We start from the raw sequence: 21,835 nt of genomic DNA, 5'->3' as shown, positions 1-21,835 counted from the left end.
GAAGTATAGTAACAATGTACAATTACTCAAGAATTTTCCAGCTCTGGAGGTTAGAGTGATAATGAGAAGATGTAAAAGACGTCAAGCCAATGTAAGCTGTGTGTCATCATCATACTTATTCAAATTGGCTTTGTAGCGTTATTAACATAAGTTAATGTTATACAAATATTATTATGAAATATAATGTATGGTTATAGATCATATCTGGCCTTTATGAATTCCTAAACTACTTTAGATAAAGTTAGAAATTTAAATATTTAAAAGAATACTGTCATCTTGATACATTTTGTTCAGTTTTTTGTTTTGTTTTGTTTTGTTTTGTTTTTTTATTATAGTTACATTCTAAGTATTCTGCATTGTGTGTTCAAAGACATTCTGATATATTTTCCCCCATCTTTCTCATCTCTACATGTTCATGCTTTTGAGTATACCTGCTTATAACTTGACATAATTTTCAGTTTCTTTAAATGGTACGTTTTAAAAACCCTGTAGCATATTACAATGATATGTTACACCTGGAATTTATTTAGCATGGAAAATATCTATACCATGATGCTACCATTATCTATATATCTATTATGTTAAAGGTATCACGATTTCAAATTTTCACAGTATTCCATTGTACCAGTATATCCTCCATAGGACCACCCCTGTAGTCTCCGTCTTAGCAAAGCAAAGCTCCTAAAAATAACTTCCATTACATGCACTGGGGGAGAGACAGTTAGAGAGTGACCTAGGATGGCACCACCTCAGGGTATTGAGAGGCTTTCAGGAAGAATGCCCCCATTAATTGCCGGTTCCACTGGAGTTGTCTTCAGTTAATGAGCTTTCTGTGACATTCGTACAGTAACTTTGAATGAATGTGTGATGTATAATGATGCTACTTTCTTCTTCAATAACTAAAAGCAGATGTGATTCTGACCCTTAATCCCTCTAATCTGATCTGCCTCTGTGACTGCCACAGGGTTTAGTCTGTCCTCCAGATGCACTTATTCACATCAAGCAATCAAAAAGCACTCATCTCATTCTGCTATTAAACCTCCCTCTTCTGCTCTTGTGCTTTTCATTTCTCTCCCAGTGCTATCTATTTAGAACTTGCTTCATAACTTAGCTTTTATTTGAATCCCTACTTCATCCTTTTTTTATCCTTAACTACACTATTGTTGCTTTTCAACCTCTACCATCACCTCTGTCAAGTTTGGGCAGTGTGAGGACAGGATTGCACAGCAAGGATAAAACTCTCGACCAGAATCAGCCTGATTAAGCTCTATTACTGCCGTCTCAGTAGGCCTGCAGGAGACCAGGTAGCAAGCACTGATTAGCCACTCAAGACCCATCTCTGGAAGATTTAGCTCTTCTGATTGAGCTCTTTCGCTGTTGTCGTGAAGCCAGCCGCTATGGTAAGTGATAGAGATTAAGCTAAGAGGGAACTAGAGACAACATTCTCCTATCTTAGTGGCATCTAAGCACCAAACTTGAAAAACTTCTATACTGTACTTAAGTATGCTTTGAGCATATTTTAAGTTTTGCTTTACTACATTTGTTGCATTACTACATTGACCCTAGGGGTGTGTGTGTGTGTGTGTGTGTGGGTGGGTGTGTGTGCCCGTGATGGACTGGTGTCCCTCCCCGTTGTCAATTATTTTGCAAGTCTCTGCACAGCCACTCACCACACAGTCTGAAAATGAACACATAAATCTATAATATATATATATATATATAAAAAGCTTGATGAAGTATTTTTATTACAAGTGTACAAGGAAGTGCTACAGTTGCTGAGATGAGTAGCTAGTATTGTTGTGTGCAAACATTTGCATACTACAGGACAAAATAAAGACGCTTGTGCAAGGTTCTGCCCTTTTTCTTTTTTTTTTTTTTTTTGCACCTTGCATGATACTTCCACATTTCACTTTCAGCTTCTTAGAACTCTTTTTTTAGAGGAATTAAGTGAAGGATGAAAGCATTTCAACTCAACTCAACTGTATTGTATGCAAGCATATTGGTTTTTTTTCCAAGATATTATAAAGATCTTTCTGAATGAAAAAAAGATATATTTGGCAGATTCATGGCAGCTAGAACCTTATCATAAGCTTCAAGTGAGTGTGTTCTCTTTTCTGATAGTATACACATTATTTTAAGACTCTGCTGAGCTCTATAGCACTAGCTTTATCTATCTTATCTATCTTTTATTTTATCCCTTGCATGCTTTACAACTCAGCACTTAGTACTCACTTTCTGTATTTCACACTTTCACCTTTGAGCTGAACACCTTTCACCTTTAATTTATAAAGTTAAAGTATATATCCTGAATTTATGGATTTCTGTAAAGCTGCTTTGTGACAATGTCCATTTTTAAAAGTGCTATACAAATAAAATTGAATTGAATTGAATTTCTGTGAGCTTGCCAGTGCTACACGTATAATTTACCATGTACTTTTGACTTGCACTTTCAATGACCACAGAGCAAAGTGCTGACAGATAAGGACGAGAGATTATACTGTCAATTGCAATTCTCAATGCAATAATACACACTTAAAGTGGTAGTACATAACCATTTTTAAAAAAATTAAAAGTAGGTTTATTCAGCTTCATTTATCAGTCATTTAGTAAAGTTGTTTGTAAAATTTTTTATGCCAAACAAAACTAAAATTTCCGTCAGATATTCCCTGATAATCTTCATACTGATGTGCGAATGCTGGTCAGCATTTATTACCATAAACAACCAAGCATGTTCGGGGCACAGCTGATTCAGTGACGTACACAAAGCTCACAGTACTGAAAATGACAGAATGACTAGTAAATGGTGAAAGAGCACCTCCTAAGTGCAGTGCGCTCTAAATCTTCCAGTAATGCAGCTCAGCGATTGCAGCACTTCGGCTACCATAGACACACACTAAGTCTTTCTCCTTTTATAGGGTGCTATTACTTTGGTCAATGGCTAGTCTTGAATGGCTAGTCTTATTTTTCTTAGTTTATGGACTTATTTTGGATGCCAAGTCATGAATATGAAATGACTGATTTTCACATTAAAATAAGTAAGTGATTATTGCATAATCTGTATATAAAATTGCAGTCTCTCATACCAATTATATGATTTGAAGCTGATCAGTTGAGCTTCACATTAGTGAGTCTCCTTATTTGTAAATTTACACAAACTCTAGAATTCTTGTAGGATACAAATATTCCTTCCAACCTAATTGGAAGGAACCAACTAATTTTTTTTATAATTCCCACATTTCTTGTGTAAATTCTGCAGTGAAGGAGGGAGAATCCTACAAGACATCAAGCCAGTCAAACACATGGTTTTGAACTGCTGCTCGTGCTGCATCACAGGGCAGCGTAACACACTCGGAGGAAAGCGTTATCTGCCCTCTTCTGCATACACAAACTCAGAGACACTCACAATTGGTTAGTGTTGCTGTGATTGACAGGAGAGAGAGTATGCCACCCCGCACATGTAGTGGGCAGGCCAGTTTTGCTCTCTTGGCTACCGTGGATCGCTGTGGCATTGTCAGGATTTGAAATCGTGATCTTCCGACGATGGGGCGAACGCTTTTCTGTGGCATCACTTGCAGGCCTTTAAGGAGGGTTTCTTATTGTAAGATATACAGTGTAGAAATGCAGAGAGTAATGTTATATATATAAATTAAGTCAGACTTAGTGGTTAATGATTAAAATACAGAAATAAACTTTAATAACTAGACAGACAATTACATGTTTCCCTAATGTATTGAACATTGAATAGACACCCTTATGAAGGCTGTGCATAATATGAGTAATAGCAGTACTCTGCATATTGTAGAACATTATACAACTTTGTACTTCTTCTATAAGTAATTCAGGCCTGGTCAAAGAAACACTGTTGCTGTGGTTTATTAATATGTATACGGTCCACAGCCTAATCCCTTAACAATAAATAAAAGATATTCCAGCATTAAAAGCCTTCTCTTGCTCGTGTCTTCACATTGAAATAAACACTTCTGTTCTAACATCATTAAGAGACTAGGGTTTTGAATTTGTTAAGTATGCATATTCATATGTATTTGATTAGGTGAAACCTCATTTGCATAAATAATGTAAATTTTGGAAACAGGTTCCAGTAATCAACTGGCAGTAATGAAGTGTGATATCTATAGCTTTTTTTTTTTTTTTTTTTTTTAATTACCCTATTCACCTGTAATGTGAGAAGTGTGCAAACTGCAAATTATTCATTGTAAATGCAAATTGTTCATTCATTCATCTGAAGTAACTGCTTTATTAGCAACAATGCTTTATTGGTCAGGGTGTTATCGGATCCCGAGCCTATCCTGGGAACAGTGGGGGGTGAGGCAGGAATACATTCCATCACAGGTCAGCATGCATGTCGACATTCACACACTCATTCACGAATAGCATTATTCTAGATATTTCTACCTCCATCTAGATTCAGGTCACTGTAAAAATCACTTTATGATTTTATGCATTGCGCTGATTGGATACTTGCATTTATGTGCAGGTGTATGAGTGTTCCTAATAAAGTGGACGGTGAGTGTATGACTGAATTCCATACTTTTCCATACTAATTGCTAATACTGATGCTTCCTCAGGATCACTGTAAAAACTTAATAGAACTGATAGCAAAGAATATTGTGTACAAACACATACAGACTGGTTACCAACAACAGTTACTGATAGAGACCTGATCACAAAATGGAGGTTGATTTCTGTCTAGGGATCATGCATTATCTTCCATTACAAAGATTCTTTTCTACTGTCTTCACTTTATTTAATTTTCTCTCTCTCAGAATTAATACAGCCTCTTTGAACACTTGAATTATATATCTGAAGAACTCAATATGTTGCTCCATATAATAGTTTGGACTTGAATTATATATATCTGAAGAACTCAATATGTTGCTGTATATAATAAATAATTGAATATCTGTATTGTGTAAATATTTCCTGTGAATTTAAGAGTAAAAAAAATGAGAAAAATCTATGCAGAAGAAATGAGGGAATATGTCCCCATATTCAGTCATATCCTAGCCTGAAAGAGAGATGGTCAGATGGAAGAAGATGGATAGTATTTTGATTTAGACAGCCAATGAGGCATTAAGAGTTTGCCCAGGTTGCTTGAATATTTTAACACTTAATTAAAACACATGCCAAACTTAAAGTGATAAGGTGCAAGGGTGCTATATACACAGCAAAAACCCAGTGTACTACAAATAATTTGTTCTAGAGCTCCATTGTTAATGATGTGTGAGATTAAAGATTTCAAACTGAGCAGCACATTGGTAACAGCATGAACAAGAAGTCGTGTTATTATGTATTGTTATTGTTCCTTCCCTTAATTTCCCCCCAGTTTCCTCCAGAGCAAAACAATAATACCCATCTGATACATAAATTTGGGATTAAATCTGCCTGGAGCAATAAGAGCTGATGGTCGTGATTTTCCGCACACTATTTCAGGTTAAACCTGGACCAGGAGAGCATTATGGATTTTGCCATAACTTTGCTATGCTTTGCTGCTGCTTGCTGATGGAACAAAAAAAGATGCATCAGTCAAAAATCTTTAAAATTTCAAGGCAACTTGTTCACTTTCTGATGTTGGAATATTTTCAGACACAAGAAACTCTTTGCTATTTCTCAGTAACATGACAAGCTGCATTACACATTAAACAAATGGATAAAAGGGATGGTGTGTTGTTCTTGTCAGGTAGTCATGGAGATACAAGTGCAACATTTTTATTTTATAACAGGCAAGCAAAACTACCAAAGTCAAAAGAAGATTCGTAAAACATACTGGAGAACACAGCATAAGGCAGACAACGAAAGCTTAGCAATGAAACAAGGAAAAACTCAGAACTTAAATAGAGACATGAATCAAGGGGAAACACAAAACAGGTGAGTGTAATCAGAAGGAAAATAGCATGTGACATGGTCATGTGATCTGGCTGTAGTCTGTGTGGCTGAGGGGAAATGAAGTCCAAGGTGGCCATATTATGAGGTCGTGATGACAGCTCTTTAATAAATAATAAAAATTGCTGTGGTATAAGAGGAATAAAAGACTTTGAATGTGCTGTTATAAAATAATCCACTTCGTGTGGTAACAGAAACTCTGCTTTGAGTTGGGTCTCTTCATACTACCCCATCACTGATTATTTTTTAATAAGAGCATGACCCATAGTGTTTTATTCCTATCTGGGTATATAGAGAATTTTTTTTTTAATAAATCAGGAAACTCCCTCAGTGATAGGTTTGCTTTTGTGTGCGCATTAGCCGCCTGGAGCACCATTTACAGAATTGATTTGTGGGTTTTTCAGATTTCATGAAATATCTGTCTTCCATGAATCCTGAGAGATCGTCAGGGCTACAGCACAATGTCAGGTTTTGGCACGTTTTGATGCACACTCTTGGCTCTCATACATTTTTCAGAGCTTGTTGAATTATCTGCTGTCTTCTTCATCTAAACATGAATTATGTCTCTCTCTCTCACTCTCTCTTACTCCTTATGTCATTCCTAACCCACTTTTCATCCTCATTTATTAGCACAAACACACACACACTTCACACTTTTATGCATCTTGCTAAAACATTCTCTCAGGCTAAGCCTCAGTCATAACTTGCACAGCCGGCTCCATCACTGTTTCTGATTTGAGTGTGTGGAAAACCAGTGATAAAAACCAATGCACTGAGATGATAAGGATGAAAATAGATCCTTCTCCTGGTCTAATACACTGCAATTTAGTAGGTGATTGTCTTGTATTTGGCTCTATGATATTGGATAAGGGTGTTTTTGTGAAGGTTTATGGACAGATTTGATCTTTGACATGTTTAATATAATGTAGATGGCATTATGTCCAATTTGTGTCCCTTAAAAGAGAAAAAGATAAATGAATAATACCACCAAAACCAGTAACCTTGAGTCAACTGTGCTTACAACCTATTGACAAAAAACAGAGAATTAATTATTAGAAAAACAGAGCATTAATTATTTATTCATGTCTTCAGTAACCACTTTATACTGGTCTTGGTTGTGGTGCATTCGGAGCCTATCCCAGGAACACTGGGTGTGAGGAGAATACACCCTGGAAAGGATGCCATCCACACACATATTCACACCTACAGACAATCATAGTGTGCCCAGTGTTTTTGGGAGGTGGGAGGAAACCAGAGAACCCCCAGAAAACCCTGACGAAATTCGCGAGAACATGCGAAACTCAGCACAGACAGTAACCCAAGCTCAGGATCGAACCAGTTGTGAGGCGGAAACTCTACCTGATGCCTATAAACCATGAATTATTAAAATATATATATTGTGTACATTAAGCAAATGAAAGTATTTAGTGATTTTTTTTTTTCAAACAAATTACATACTCGGCACCCCATCGATTTAAATGTAGAACAAACCCTATAAAACTAGTTTGGAGCCATTTGAAAATTTATGAGATGACATTAGAAAATGTCACTCAGTTAATCACTCAGAGAATTAAAAAAAGATGTCATTATAAAAACCCAACTGTGGGTGTACAGACTATCATTGCAGGATGTTGAAGGGTTAATACACTCTATTGTATAATAGTATAATTATGTCTTTGGTCACAGATGATATCTGGAATGATCAGAGCCTGATGCTGGACTCGGACCTGCCTCCAGGATGGCGCACTATACAGGACAGCACCGGGACCTACTACTGGCACGTGCCTTCAGGCACCACACAGTGGCAGCACCCTTCATACAGCACAGAGGACAAACAGAGCATCAGCAACGAACTCCCAGCTAACCAGCTCAAGGTCAGTGTTCTTTCTGAGGTCACACTGTTACAATCCACACTATGTGCATGTTTCTGTGTCTGTAAAGATGGGACACTGACGAGTTCCATGTGGATCAATTACACATCCAACTACATACACCCCTCCATCAAATACACACATGTACTGTACATTTCCAGTGATGTGTATGTGTTAAGCTGACATTTCCCCTGACTTTCCTGTTAGAGTGCTGGAGCAGATGGGAGGTGTGAGTCTAGAGGGAGGCTAACAGAAAGCCCCATGCATTCCCTCAGTGATGGGTAAGCTCTCTCTTTCTACATTATTAGCAAAGCCACTGTACACACAACACACATATGTTGTGTAAGTTACGGTTGTAACGATACACAAAATTCTAATTCGATATGATACAGCGATACAGCAGAGTCTCGATACGACACATTTTTGATGCAGCATCTGCACAAAATACAGTATGTGCCCTAGATTTTCTTTTTCAGTTGATTAAAACAAAAAAGTACAATACAATACAATAATTGAAATTTAATAATGAAAGTGTTTCTGTGATCCATTCCGACTATTATAAGTGTATAATGAAAAAAAGCTATAAATTAGGATATATAAAATTAATCATGGCTAAATTAAATATTAGCTCTCTGTCCAGGATATTGCTGGTGTGCACGGTTGCCAGGTCTCAGCAAAATTCCCACCCCAACTACACCTCAAAAACTGCTCAAAACCACCTGAAATGATCCCAGTAAGTTCAGGCACTGGAAAAGGAAGACATTGTATTTTTTTTTCTAAATCTTTTGCTGGGAAACATGTTCACCATGCCATGCACAAATTTCTGATTTGTTGTTTCAGAACTAGCCAATTTGGCATAATAATCTCTGGTGTGACTCAAGTAGGGTGTATGCTTTTTTTCCCATTCTGCTGTTAGCTGGTTGTGCTGTCAATGTCACGCAGCTCAAACATGTTTTTGAATGCTACATTCTCCACTATACCATGTGGAGAACGTAGCTGTAGCTATGAAATTCCTATCTGTATGTAAATATCTGCAGCTATGAAATTCCCAATCACCATAGTGATTTTGTTAATCCATATTGAATTGGTGAGGAAAGCCTGCCTGAATGTAGCAGACTTTGCTCTGTGTGTATGTGTATGTTATTAGTACTGGTTAGTATGCTAGCATGTGTTTAGGAGGAGCTAGTTTTTTCCTGATTTGAGATTAAAAAGGAAGCTACTTTGGAGTGTGGGCTTGATGAGATTTAAATGTTTATTACACCTCATGGAATATACACAGTATTTATGAAGAATAGCCTCCTTTATTATGTAGTCTGTTGACTGTATTGTTCAATACACAGACATATCGATTCGAGAGCATTGTATCGAATGGTATGATAAGATATGCCATATTGTTACACCTCTAAAGACTACTGGTATTTTGCAACATGCACTCCCTTGAGATTTGCAATTATGTATATGTCTAGTGAAATTGCAGGGTGAACACTTTTTGTAATTGTCCTTTAGAATGTTCAGCGTTTGTGTTTACCTTGTGTTTCACTACCTTGCCTTAATGAAGCCACTGACAGTAAAGCCCACTTGTATGCCCAAGAGAGAGAAAGCAGAGAAAACACCTGGTGCTCCAGTCAGCAGATGTCCTCTCAAATGGCTGGTAATAGTACCAGAACAAGAATCTTATTTTAGGCTGACAGCCGTGTGTGTTTGTGTGTGTGTGTGTGTGTGTGAGTGAGAGAGAAAGAGAGAGAGAGAGAGAGAGAGAGAAAGACAATAAGCCAGAAAGACAATAATCTGTTTTGCTAATGGCTCCAAATGAAACACTTTCATTAGGTCATTAGGGTTCATTATATAGGATAAATTATTCCACCTTTATAAACAAATTATTCTCCATTATACCACAGTGCAGTTGTATTCTCAAATCAGATCGTGGGCATTTATTTCTTTAACAGCAGCTCAGACAGTAGTTCCAACTGTACCACGAATGATAGGATGGCATTAATGCGCTCATTCTAGTACATAAATATTGTTCCAGTAGTAACAGCTCTTACACAGGGACCTGTATGGAGGATTCTCCACATAATCTAAGGCTAACGCTAATGATAAACAGATTTTTTTTTTCTCATAACCATGTTTGAAAAAGAGACACATTAGGAGATGTTTATGTAACATTTATGGAAGTCTTCAGGACAGAGTAGAGCAGATATGGTCTTCAGGACAGAGCAGATTGTACTTTCTGGCTTCTCAGTAACAGTCTCTGTAACTTCAAGAAATAGAATACAGTAGAGGCTGGTGAGCAAATATCTGTCTCTAGTTACTGGAACATAAGTGATAATAGAAGCTAACAATAAAATATAACAATAAACAGTTTAAAAAAAGGTGATGTTCATTATCATTGTGTTGTTCAATCTTTGGCAAATCACTGTGGTATAAGTGGAATAAAACTTTTTTCAGTCTATGCTGTTGTACGAAAATAATCCACTTCCAGGTGGGCAACTGTTAAGTATGTGGATTATTTTTATATAACATCAGTGTCCATGTGTGAATTCTCACTTAATCTCCGAAGCACTGTCTGAGTATAATATATACATTATACTTTTGTAGGGAACTGGAATCTACTCGGTGTGTCTCTGACGATGTCATTAATAAAGTCCTACAACATGAATAGAACATATCACATTACCAAATATTCATAGTGCCAGGATGAAGGCTATCTTCCATTCATCCTTCTTCCAGATTCAGATTATATTATGAGCTCTTCTGAGGTCTAATTTAGTGAAAATGTTTGCTAACTGCTTGAAGACAGAAGGAATGAAAGGCATTCAGATGAAGATATTTGACAGTGAGCTGATTAAGGCTCCAATAACCAATACATGCTCATGACCCCCTGCCTTTTTCTGGACAAAAAAAAAAAAAAGAACAGCAGATTTATGGCATAGATATCACATTTTAGTCCATTAAAGCCTATTGTTAATGCTTTTCTCCCTCTCCATCAGAGTGTCTTGGCAGGAAGAATACTTCTGTGCAAACATGGACCCAGACTCCAAGGTACCATTCCAATGCTGTCTTAACCGTGCAAATAAATGTTAATGAAATCCTAAGATGAAAAGCAATTTTCATAATACAGACAGTAAGAAGGTGAGATTAAGGGCAGCGCCCATATCAGCTTTTGTTGCCTCACTGCTATTGATGTGTGTGAAAGGTGTATATGTGTGTACTGACCTCTATAAAGATGAGAGAAGCATTATTGAGGGCATTGTTCCATTAAGCGTGTGTAAGAGGATGCAGGTCACTGCAAAGACAAACACAAATAGGTTCAACAAATACACGTATCTCATATATTGTTGGGGAAAAAATGCATGCATCAAGGCGACACAGGTTTTAGTTGTTAAAATGCACTGAAATACATGAGATAATAAATTATATATACATTTGAGGGCCAAGATTTGCATACCCTTAGAACATAATGATGAAGACTCTCCTCCATTCCACATCTAAACTTCTTGATTATACAGTATGTTAATCATATGCCTTTTCACATCATTGAAAGATCATTGCAAAATATAATTTCAAGCTATTTTTTCTCATGATTTTGCCTTTGGATTTTCACCCCAGTTTGGTCACTAGCCAGCTCTCCCCTATCATACATCACCTATCAAGGGAGGGAGAAGGCTAACACATGCTTACTGCGAAACACCTGAAGCTGGCCATCTTTTTGAACTGCTGCTCATGCTGTGTCACAAGGCACAATCAGATGAAAACGCTATCCACCCTCTTCCATATACTGTACATGAGCTTACGGACACTTAATTTTCCTGCCGTCACTGTGATTGACAGGGGAGAGGGAGTATGCCCCTCCCACCCAGAGAGCACGGCCACTTTTGCCTCCTTGGCTCTCAGCTACGGATGGCTGGGGCATCATCAGGATTCGAACTCACGATTATTGTCAAGATTCTATTGCACCACTTTGGACCCCGGATTGTAATGTTACAGGATACACCCACATCTCATTTTTAGGATCTTGGAAAGACATTTTTGTAGATAATTTGCAAAATTCGTATACATTTTTATTTTTTCATCTTACAACCACAGGGCTCCAAGCTTTTGCTTTCAGCTGTACATATTTTGTAGGTGTCCAAGTTTATGAGAGGAATTTTCAGATTCTCTAGATCTTTATGTGTGCTTTGAAAATGCACTATATGGCCAAAGCTTTGTGGACAGCTGACTATCACATCCATATGTGATTCCTTCCCAAACTGTTGCCACAAAGAAAGCACACAGTTGAACAGAATGTCTTTGTATGCTGTAGAATTACAAATTTCCCTTCATTGGAACTAAGAAGCCCAAACATGTTCCAGCATGAACAGGGCCCTGACTTCAACCCCACTGAACACCTTTGGGATGAACTGGAATGCTGACTGCACCCCAGACCTCCTCACCAGACATCAGTGCCTGACCTCACTAAAGCTCCTCCGGCTGAATGAACACAAATCCCCACAGCCACGCTCTAAAATCTAGTGGAAAGCCTTCCCAGAAGAATGGAGGTCATTATATCAGCAAGGGGTTGAATCTTGAATGGGATGTTCAACAAGCACATATGGGTGTCATGATCAGATGTCCACATACTTTTGGCTGTATAGTGTACCCAGGTGACTGCCTGATGTTTTAAGAGGTGCATGTGTGTCCCAGTGTTTTGCGGTACGCTCGCTGGGATGGGTGGAGATCCCAGAGGAGGAACTGGCTCCAGGGAAGAGCAGCCTGGTGGTCAATAATTGTATCCAGCAGCTCTCTCACAGTAAAGCCGAGGGCCGTGATGCTGTGGGAGCCTGGGGAGAGGTGAGCGTCTCATTGTGAGCATGTAAAGTTCAAGCTTGTAAGAGAAGCAAAAAATCTTGATAATCACTTAATATTTATTATAGATTCTTAATTTAGTGTGAGCTATAGGTTAGTGTTAAATGTGTAATGGCAAGACTTCAGCCTTGTGTTGAAGGTATATTGTTCCTGAACATTTGGGTGTGTGTATCTATGTGTATATGTGTGTGTGTATGTATGTGTGTGTGATAAGGGTCAGGACATGATGATGGTGCTCAAAAAGGACACGCTAAGCCTCCTGGACCCCATAGACCGCAGTCTCATCCACTGCCAACCCATCATCAGCATTCGAGTGTGGGGGGTGGGCTGCAACAATGGCAGGTCAGTAATGGAGGTGTTTCTCCCCCTCTTTTTTTTTTGCCACTTTGTGCCACTAACTCACCCTTTTCTCATTTTATTCGCTTTCATTTCAGTGCAAGTATTTGCTTCAGTGTCAGTGCTATCAACCCTTGTTGTTGAAAAACTCAGACATGGACCTGGTCATGGAGTGCTTATGCAACACGATTTTATATTTCAGTAGCAAAATCAGCTTCTTGATCAGAGACATGCTTTTATTCAATATGTCTCCATGGCTGTGGTCAGGCTAGCTCTACAGACTTGCTGACGATACGATCAGGTGCTCATGTGGAGTTAATTTAAGTACTGCTATTTCTGGTTACACTCAGCAGGGCTTCCGGGAAAAACCAAGCCCCATAGTCTGATTTATATTTATCAGCCGGACATAACCTGCTCTTATTTTTTTCTCTGCCCGGAATAAAATGTGTTGTATTTCTATGAAGTGGATATTTTTAGGATTATTAGCAATTCATGAGTGCCCCGAATCCATATAATTGTTCATGATAAGTAAGGTATTTGCATATCTAAATTAAAATAATTACGGCATTTTTTTAGCATTCTTAACAATGACCTTTTTTTCTTTTCTTTTTTCTTTTCTGTTTTAAATCGGCACTCGTGAATACAGAGACAGGTAATCACTACACCTTTTTTCTTTTCTTAACCAGATCATGTGAACATGTCATTTGTGGGATTGACATTTTGCATTTCTTGCATTTCATGTAGTCTATCTTGGAACTTAAGCATTTCAGTTGTATTTCATGGCCTTTTTGATTCTATACTTCACTCATTTCCTGCCTTCTCTCATCTATATTTGCTTGCTCGTGTTCCAAGTGGATAGATGGATTAGAGAACTGTGGTGTTGCTTCTTTCCTTCTCTTTCTTATGCATGAAGCAAACTGAACTTTTGTCCTTTCCATTGCCTACAAATGTAGAAACTCTTTATGTTCCATTCAACCAACAGATGCATGTAACTGGGTATTTTTGGGGTACAAACAACCCTGGCCTGATAAATCAATAAAAATTCTAGCCTCTAATGTTTTGTAGATGTAATTCATTATAGGCCAGGCCCACTGGGACACTGCCATCATTAATCCTGACAAATCCATGCAGATTTAATTACAAACCACTGATTAAATCCCTACAGAGCAAAACACAGGACAGGCTGATGTGTAAATTAATTGCACCAGTTTTAATACAAGGACACAGTTTGTGGTTTTAGAGGAATGGATGGGGAACAGCTTGTTGAGTTGTATCCTACTGATAACCCTTGTTACATAAGAGAGTCAAGGTCGGAAACATCTAGGTGGGTGTGAAATAGCTGCACTGCATAAATATACTTCCACTTACTTTGTTTTTCCTCCTAGAAAAAAAACTTGGATTAGCTCTCAGAGGGAAAAACTTCCCATTAGCAGATTTGCAGAACCACGACTTATGTACACAAAACCAAAAGTGGCAGATTGCATAATTCAGTGCAGTAGAGATGAGTCATATTGTTTGCAAAGCCTTCACATCATGCCAGGCACAGCAACAGTGGAAGAAAGCACTGTCACTTCTGTAACTGTCGACATGTCATATGAAATTTCTATCAAGATTTCGAAGCTTGGTCTGCCTCTTATTCTTTTCAAACAAAGCTTAGTTGAATTTTGAAACCAAAGTGACCTAACTGGCTATCGCACTATTTCATATTCTAAACATCATTCTGCATATTCAGCATGCTAGACGTAAGTGTAAGTGCAAGTTGCACACTACCATTAACTTATGAAAAATGAATGCCATACTTATCGATCATTTGAGTCTGACTTTTCCTGTTTTACACTACTGATATATATTGCATGTGAGGTGGAAAATATACCCTATGCAGCATCAAGGCAATATTCATAAAAACAGGAAATTACTGGATCCCAAAGGTTCCTCTCTTTGCATTAATAACACGGTAAAAGGCACATTGATTGATCACTGAGCTGTCAAACATCAGCAAGAGATTATATAGTCTTCCCAAATTTTTAATTATCTTGAACATCAGAATGAATTCCCCTTGCTTTTAATGGGCATTTTACCCAAATAAAAAATAAAGATAAAAATTTATTAGTTTTTCTATGTGTGTTCTTTGTGTGAGTCAGTGTTACACTGCTGTAACTCATATGCAGAATAGGAAATAAACTTGTGCTGGAGTGAAAACAGAGGCATAGCAACTCTCTTCTCTTTCTTTTCTCCTCTTGTCTCTCTTCTCTTCATTCTATTCTTTTCTCTCTGTCTATCAGTCTCTCTCTCTTCCTTGTCCCTTCACTTCTTTTCTCTTCCCTTCTCTCTGTCTATCCACCTCTCTGTCTATCCACCTCTCTTCTCTTCTCTTCTCTTCTCTTCTCTTCGTCTATTCGCCTCTCTCTTCTCTTCTCTCTATCTATCTGGCTCTCTCTTCTCTTCTCTTCTCTTCTCTTCTGGTGCTACAGCAGACTTGGTGAACAAGCCCATCTTTATAAATGTTAAAAACTTCATTCATTTTTATTGTTTAATAAGAACCCACATTAACTTGTTATTTCAGTTGCCCAGTTTTCATATTCATCAAATAAATTGCACTAAGTCTACCTGGGATCCATTTAAGTTTATTAGTCATAAATACATGGCTGTTGTTAATTTATTTTTATTTTAATGTTTTAATGAAAAGTGTGCTCAAGCCTTCTCCTTCAAATCTACTCTTAAGAATATACAGTAGTTTTATATTTATCATGAGTCAGATTATTAAGTGTGTTAGATGTCTTAAGATTACTCCTGGACCGTAGATGTTCAGGAGGAGGTTTAGACACTGCTTGTAGTTCTGTGTATTTAGAGTAACAAGGTTCTGCTCTGGTCTGTCATCCTGCTGTAGGGACTTTGCCTTTGTGGCCAGTGATAAGGACACGTGCATGCTGAAGTGCCATGTGTTCCGCTGCAACGCACCAGCTAAGACTATAGCCTCTGCCCTGCATGAGATGTGCTCCAAGGTGAGAGCTTGGTCCTGTGTGCAGATCAGTGTGTTGGATTCGACTTTTCATTTGAGGAACATACATAGTTGAGTGCTGCAGACAGTACAGGTTTAAAAGTAAAAATTGTTAGGGAAATTAGTAACTCAACAAACAAAGGATACATGATGGAGGAAAAATGATTATAATTAAGATGGAGGCTTGCTTGCCTATTCAACTACTCGCAAAATGATTGTTTATTTACAAAAACACAAACCCTTCCATTACAACACTGCTGTTAGAATGACCCTAAGAGTAATTATTTGTATGTGATTGCAGATCATGGCAGAGAAGGCAGCAATGCCACCAGCCGTGCCACGATCACTTACAATGGAAAGCATTTCTCCTGAGGACCTGCCTCACCATGGTACAAAACCCAGCTTCAGATTTATAGATCCATTTAAATAATTGAGTAAATCAGTGATCTTTGACTTATTGATGTTGCTTTTATAGTATTCTGACCAGTACACCTATATATGCATATGTGCTGATCATTAATTTTATGTTTTATGTTTTTTTTTTTTTTTTTTTTTTTGTAAAGTCAACTTCTTAGATGCAGTGAGGCAGAGGGTCCAAAAATTTGAGGTTGAATACATCGGAAATCTGCCCGTCTCCAGAGCAATGGGTGAGTTTATTGTTCAGATAAAGTTTTAAAAATGCATTGCCATGAGAAGGTATTAATTCAGTTCATTTCAATTTTATTGGAACAGTGCTTTTAATAACAGATATTGTCTCAAGCAGCATTGCAGGAACCAAAGAAAAACTCAGTGAGACGACATGAAGAAGAAAGGGAAACCAAACCCAAAAGGGAATTCTTATTCTTCTGGGTGACACCAGATAGTGAGATTAAAGTCGTTACAATATGCAGCTGTAGAAGAATAAAAGCAAACAGTACTGAGTGTATTGAAAGGATACATAGTGTTTGGTGTGCTCATATTGTGAATAAGAATCCATAAAGATCTCACAGATTAAAGCCATTAAGCAGATCAGATTAGATTCGATCATGACTGTGCTATGAAAAGTCATTTCTAGTCTGCTGCTGCAAATTTACAGCCCAGTGCTGACATTATATATGAAGCAGACCTTCTAAATATTATGAGGTACAATTACGAAGCTGAAACGACTGCAGAGGGAAAAGTGATGCTGCAGAGTGAGGAAAATGCACAGTCACAGAGCTTTGTTTGTCCCAGGGTTAGTATGTCATGACCGCTCTCAGAGAGAACAAGAGATCTTTCATCAAATACTGTTAAGAGGACTTATCTATCATGGGTCCCTGGAGGTGGAGGCAGCTCTGTAACAGCTAATGGGGTGTCTCTAAGCAGCGACTCTCTATAGAGAAAACAATGGACAATGTCATTGGCCTCCCTAATCATCCCAAGGGTGCTAGTGGATATAAACTTGATCTGCCATGTTTTGTGGTCAGTGTTACTGGAAGAGTCAAGATTGAGTCAAGAGTCTTTTGCTTTATGTGACCTGATGATCCCAAAGAGAAGCAGTGATGCTTCTATATTATTGTCTGCAGTGCTTTCAAGGCATTTTCCTCCTTTCTTTTTTTGGATTTTATTCCATTTTTCTTGCAATTTAGCTCTTGCAAATTCCCACCTCTCAGGAGGAGCATCTATCTCATGGTAGCTACCAATCCAGAAGGATGAAAACTAAAACATGCTTCCAAAACATGTGAACCTACCGCACATTTTCAGTTATAGATAGCTGAAAGATGAGCACTCTTCCAAAGTCTACTCTTTCATATAAGTGATATACAGATATCCGTGATTAGCTTGTCTCTCTGATTGGCAAGAAAAAGAGAAACATCAAGCCAGAAGCTGTCTTGGACTTCCAGGGGTCCAATCCTATCTTCCCCTGAAGCATGGGAACCAGGGGTGTTTACACACTTGGCCCTATAATACTTAAGTCCACACTCAGGATTGATTCTGGGTCTGTTTGTGGGAGGGCGCCACTTTGCAGGTTTGTTTTCATATTTATGGTCACTTCTGCTGTGGCCGCACTTTTTGCAAGTCTTAAATTAAAAAAGCAGCTTTCAAACTCAACCAAATGTACCAAAATTTTGCAGCCTTGGGTCCAGAAAAAAAAAATGTCCTAGGTTTTTTGGCTTGTTGGAGGCTGTAGGTTTTCACTTCGTTCCTAATGAGCACTTGTGTGTTTGGTCCTGGCAGGGATGGAGGTGCTGAACAGGGCTATTGAGAGCATCATGCACTCCAGAGACAGAGACGAATGGGAGCCGATTGTCATTCATGTGTCAGACACAGTGCTGTCCCTGTGGAGGGGAGAGGTACAGAAGGATACATGTCAACATAGATCAGCAGATAGAATTAAAAAGGACACTGCTTCAGTGTTCTCAGAGAGGTCTTTCATGCAGTAGTTATTAGAGACTCTTTAATGATAGTTTAGTCTGTTTGTTTGTTGTTTTGCTTGCTTTAGGATGGCGAGGACCCTTTTTGGGAATGCCAGGTTCGCTATCTGACCTTCCTTGGCGTCGGTCATGACACACATACCTTTGCAGTGATAGTGGATGCCGGCACACAGCGCTTTGAGTGTCACGTCTTCTGGTGTGAACCTGATGCTGGGATCGTATCCGAGGCAGTACAGGCAGCATGCATGGTAAGTGGTACTGAATGTGCAAGAATATTGATGGCTACAATATATATCTTCACTTCAATCCTACAACTTTTACTTTTGGAGTAAAATAATGCACAGCTATATGCATGCTATTAGGTTTACTGAAGGCTAGCTTCCATTATGAAGTATTTGTGCATATTTGGTACCCAGGTCCAGTACCAGAAGTGCTTGGTCACACAGACACCACCTTTGAGGTCAAAAATGTGGCGAGCCGGCTCCAAAGTCAAACGCGCCAACTCCATGGATGGTTCCAGCTTCCCGCCCTGCCACCAAGGATACACACAACCCAAAATGGCTTCCTCTAGCATAAAGAAAGGCATGCTGGCATTTTTTGAGACATTCCGAAATAAACCTCCTGTGGTTCCTGCACCATAGCAACAGAGACTGAGAGAGGGCACAGGGAGGAAGTGATGGGTTTGGGTGGGAGCAGGTTGCAAGAGATAATCGAAGGATGTAAAGGATGAGGAAAGAGATGAGGAAGATCAAATAATGTTGCTTATTATTCCCAGAGGAAAGCCACCTACACTGCAAGTACCTTTAGTGCTTATACATATCTGACTACAGCAGGTTAACAACTGTTCATTGAGAATCCTGAGGTGCTGTGCTCTCACATTCCACTCTTGTACTGAGGAGCAAATATATATACACCAATGGAAGAGTTGTCCTATTAATAAATTAGGACAGATTTCATCTCGACAGACCTTAATCTATTATGTCTGATGGTACAGTAGGTCAGTGTAGGTGAACTTGAACCTGGAGATGCAGAGAACGTAGAAATGTATCCCAGTGTCAAAATATTCTAGACCCTTCTCCTGGGAAGTACAGGATAATGTGCAATAATGTGTCTGAGCATGTGACTTTTTTTTAATACGTATCAATGTATAGGATAGTGACCTAATTCTGGTATGACAAGTGTTTAGAGGTTAGGCATGTTCTATTTAGGTCACTTGTGTTCAAATAGAAGAAAATTTCACTTTCACCTAATAACCTTCAACCTGGTTTAATAAAAAGGATGACCTCTAATGTTGTGACACTCAGAGAACTAAAGGAGCAAGTCAGACCAATCATACAGAACAATTATTTCTGGATATCCTTTAGGCATGAGAACACATTTGATGTATGCACTCTATTCAAATTATAATTACAACAGGATTAAATCAGAATTGTTTGCTGTTTTCAAAACTGATGTAGGGAAGTAAGACCTCTTAAATCCCAAAAGCTAAAGAATGCATAATTGGCTATGCTCTGTGATCCCTGAAGCTTGGTGGCACAGTTGCATGCATTTGCACATGCTTGGGAATGAAAGGCTTTGCTACGAGCACACTTATTAAAAAAAAAAAATAAGATCATAAGTATGTGAAGCTAAAGGATCGTATCTGATACAAGCCAAACACATCACTATAACCAGGGACAAAGTGCATCTGTGACAGAACCCTAACCCTAGTACAACACCAAAAACACTGAATAAAGAAGAACTGTAGTTGAATTTTGACTTTTTTCACCGTCACAAAAACTGAATGTACAACAATAAGCTTTCTAAACATGTTTCAGCGCATGTTGATTGGCCACTGGAATGGCACTATCAGAAAGTCATATGACGCTGCAACAAAGATATGCAACTGCTCCTTTCCCTTAAGCATGTATAATAACACCAACAAACTCAGGTTTCCTCAAGACACCAGTGGAATCATGGGTAGGAATGGACAACACTTTCAGCATAACCTTTGTTCACTGAAATGAGCATTTGTCAGAGATACGATCATAAAACTATTCATGTAGCACCGTTCTTATTTTCTGCTCTTTATACTCTCTGTAAAAAAATCTTCTTTGTATATCTTTGCAGCTCGTTAGCACAGAAATAGGATGTCATGTAAAAGGAGTTTTTTTTAATGGTTATTTGTATTAAGTTGATAGTATTGTTGCACTTATGTATTGAAACAGATTCCACTTGTTGTTTGGAATGGGACAATAAAACTGCTTGAATCTCTCTTGGTTTCTTCTGCTGTGATCCACTGATATTTGTGGCGGTCTAGGAAAACCCACTGGCTGTTGCTGTGGCGGAATTCTAAAAAAAAAAAAAAAGCTAATAATGAAGAAAAATTGGGGTTTCACACCTCTACTTTACAAAACCATAGATATGTTATACCAAAGCTACCTGGAAATGTTTTTATTTAGGTTATATTCTAACCTTGCCTTGGATGTCGCTCTGCATTGGGTAAGGAAGTAGTTTAACAAACACTGTGGCATGGAATTTTTTTAAATTGCTATTTGACAGATACTGTATAATCCAATGTTCCTTCGATTTGCTCGCCTTTCTAGATGTTGTGCAATCATAGTGCAGCTTGCTCACTGCCCTGTTTAGCTCCATAGAGTTATTATTGCACCTAGTGGTCAAAAGTGGGAACTGTAGATGCCCACTGCGGCACCACTGCACCCTCAGCACCCTCACTTCCCATGGCTGTGAGTGACTTTTACCTGAGGTGAGGTAATTCTTCTATACATCAGGTTACGAATGACAGTTAGACAGGCCGTCTTTCAGCAGATGCCTTGGAGCATCAGTTCACCACAGGACACCATGCAGACACACATTCACTCACACCTAGAGGACATTTAGCATAGCCAATCCACCTACCACCATGCTTTTGGAAGTGGGAGGAAGCCAGAGAACCCAGAGGAAACCCAAACAGATACAGGGAGTACATGCAAACCCCCATACAGACAGGAACCCCAGCTGTGGAAAAGTTAGACCATCATCACTATAACTACAAATAACTGCAAAATCTACTGGAGTTTTTTGGAGATTTCTGTTTCAGCATTTTGTTTTGCTTATGCACTGATGGCCTGGCACTGTGTGTCTCTGTAAATATGAGTAGTAATGTGTATTTTAGGTGTATTTAGGTATTAGGTTTACATTTCAGCTATTGTAATGAATGATAAAGTCCATCCATCCTCAAAATCACAATTACCTTACCACTGGCATCCACCTGTGAATCATTGACGTTTCTGTCATATTTTCTGGATAAAAACCCCATTGTTGATGGCTCATTGGTCAGGCTGTGAATCTGAAGGAAAATGAAGATCAAAGAACATTCTACAGAAGTTAGAAAAGAGTAACACAAATGCATAGATTATGGAAAGTGAGCACAGTTGGATCAATAATCAGGAAGTGGAAGCTGCATCACAGCACCCAGGCACTACCAAAAAAATGCTGTACCTCAAAACTCA

At 38.5% G+C, this 21,835-nt stretch overlaps 1 protein-coding gene across 1 annotated transcript in view; it reads left to right on the top strand.

The window, feature by feature from the left end:
* The window catches only part of apbb3 (amyloid beta (A4) precursor protein-binding, family B, member 3), a 23,025-nt gene extending 2,428 nt beyond the window's left edge, over positions 1 to 20,597 (top strand). Inside the window, exons 2-12 of the mRNA XM_026938302.3 lie at positions 7,588 to 7,775; positions 7,980 to 8,053; positions 10,763 to 10,814; positions 12,456 to 12,602; positions 12,832 to 12,959; positions 15,841 to 15,955; positions 16,253 to 16,340; positions 16,515 to 16,598; positions 18,148 to 18,263; positions 18,413 to 18,592; positions 18,761 to 20,597. Of these exons, the coding sequence (XP_026794103.1) occupies positions 7,588 to 7,775; positions 7,980 to 8,053; positions 10,763 to 10,814; positions 12,456 to 12,602; positions 12,832 to 12,959; positions 15,841 to 15,955; positions 16,253 to 16,340; positions 16,515 to 16,598; positions 18,148 to 18,263; positions 18,413 to 18,592; positions 18,761 to 18,985 (1,397 nt within the window). The 3' untranslated portion in view covers positions 18,986 to 20,597. The remainder of the gene's footprint in view (positions 1 to 7,587; positions 7,776 to 7,979; positions 8,054 to 10,762; positions 10,815 to 12,455; positions 12,603 to 12,831; positions 12,960 to 15,840; positions 15,956 to 16,252; positions 16,341 to 16,514; positions 16,599 to 18,147; positions 18,264 to 18,412; positions 18,593 to 18,760) is intronic.
* The last annotated feature ends 1,238 nt before the right edge of the window (positions 20,598 to 21,835 follow it).

Source organism: Pangasianodon hypophthalmus, chromosome 15 (assembly GCF_027358585.1).
Source record: "Pangasianodon hypophthalmus isolate fPanHyp1 chromosome 15, fPanHyp1.pri, whole genome shotgun sequence".
NCBI classification, from domain to species: Eukaryota; Metazoa; Chordata; class Actinopteri; order Siluriformes; family Pangasiidae; genus Pangasianodon; species Pangasianodon hypophthalmus.
This window is presented reverse-complemented; position numbering and strand designations above follow the sequence as displayed.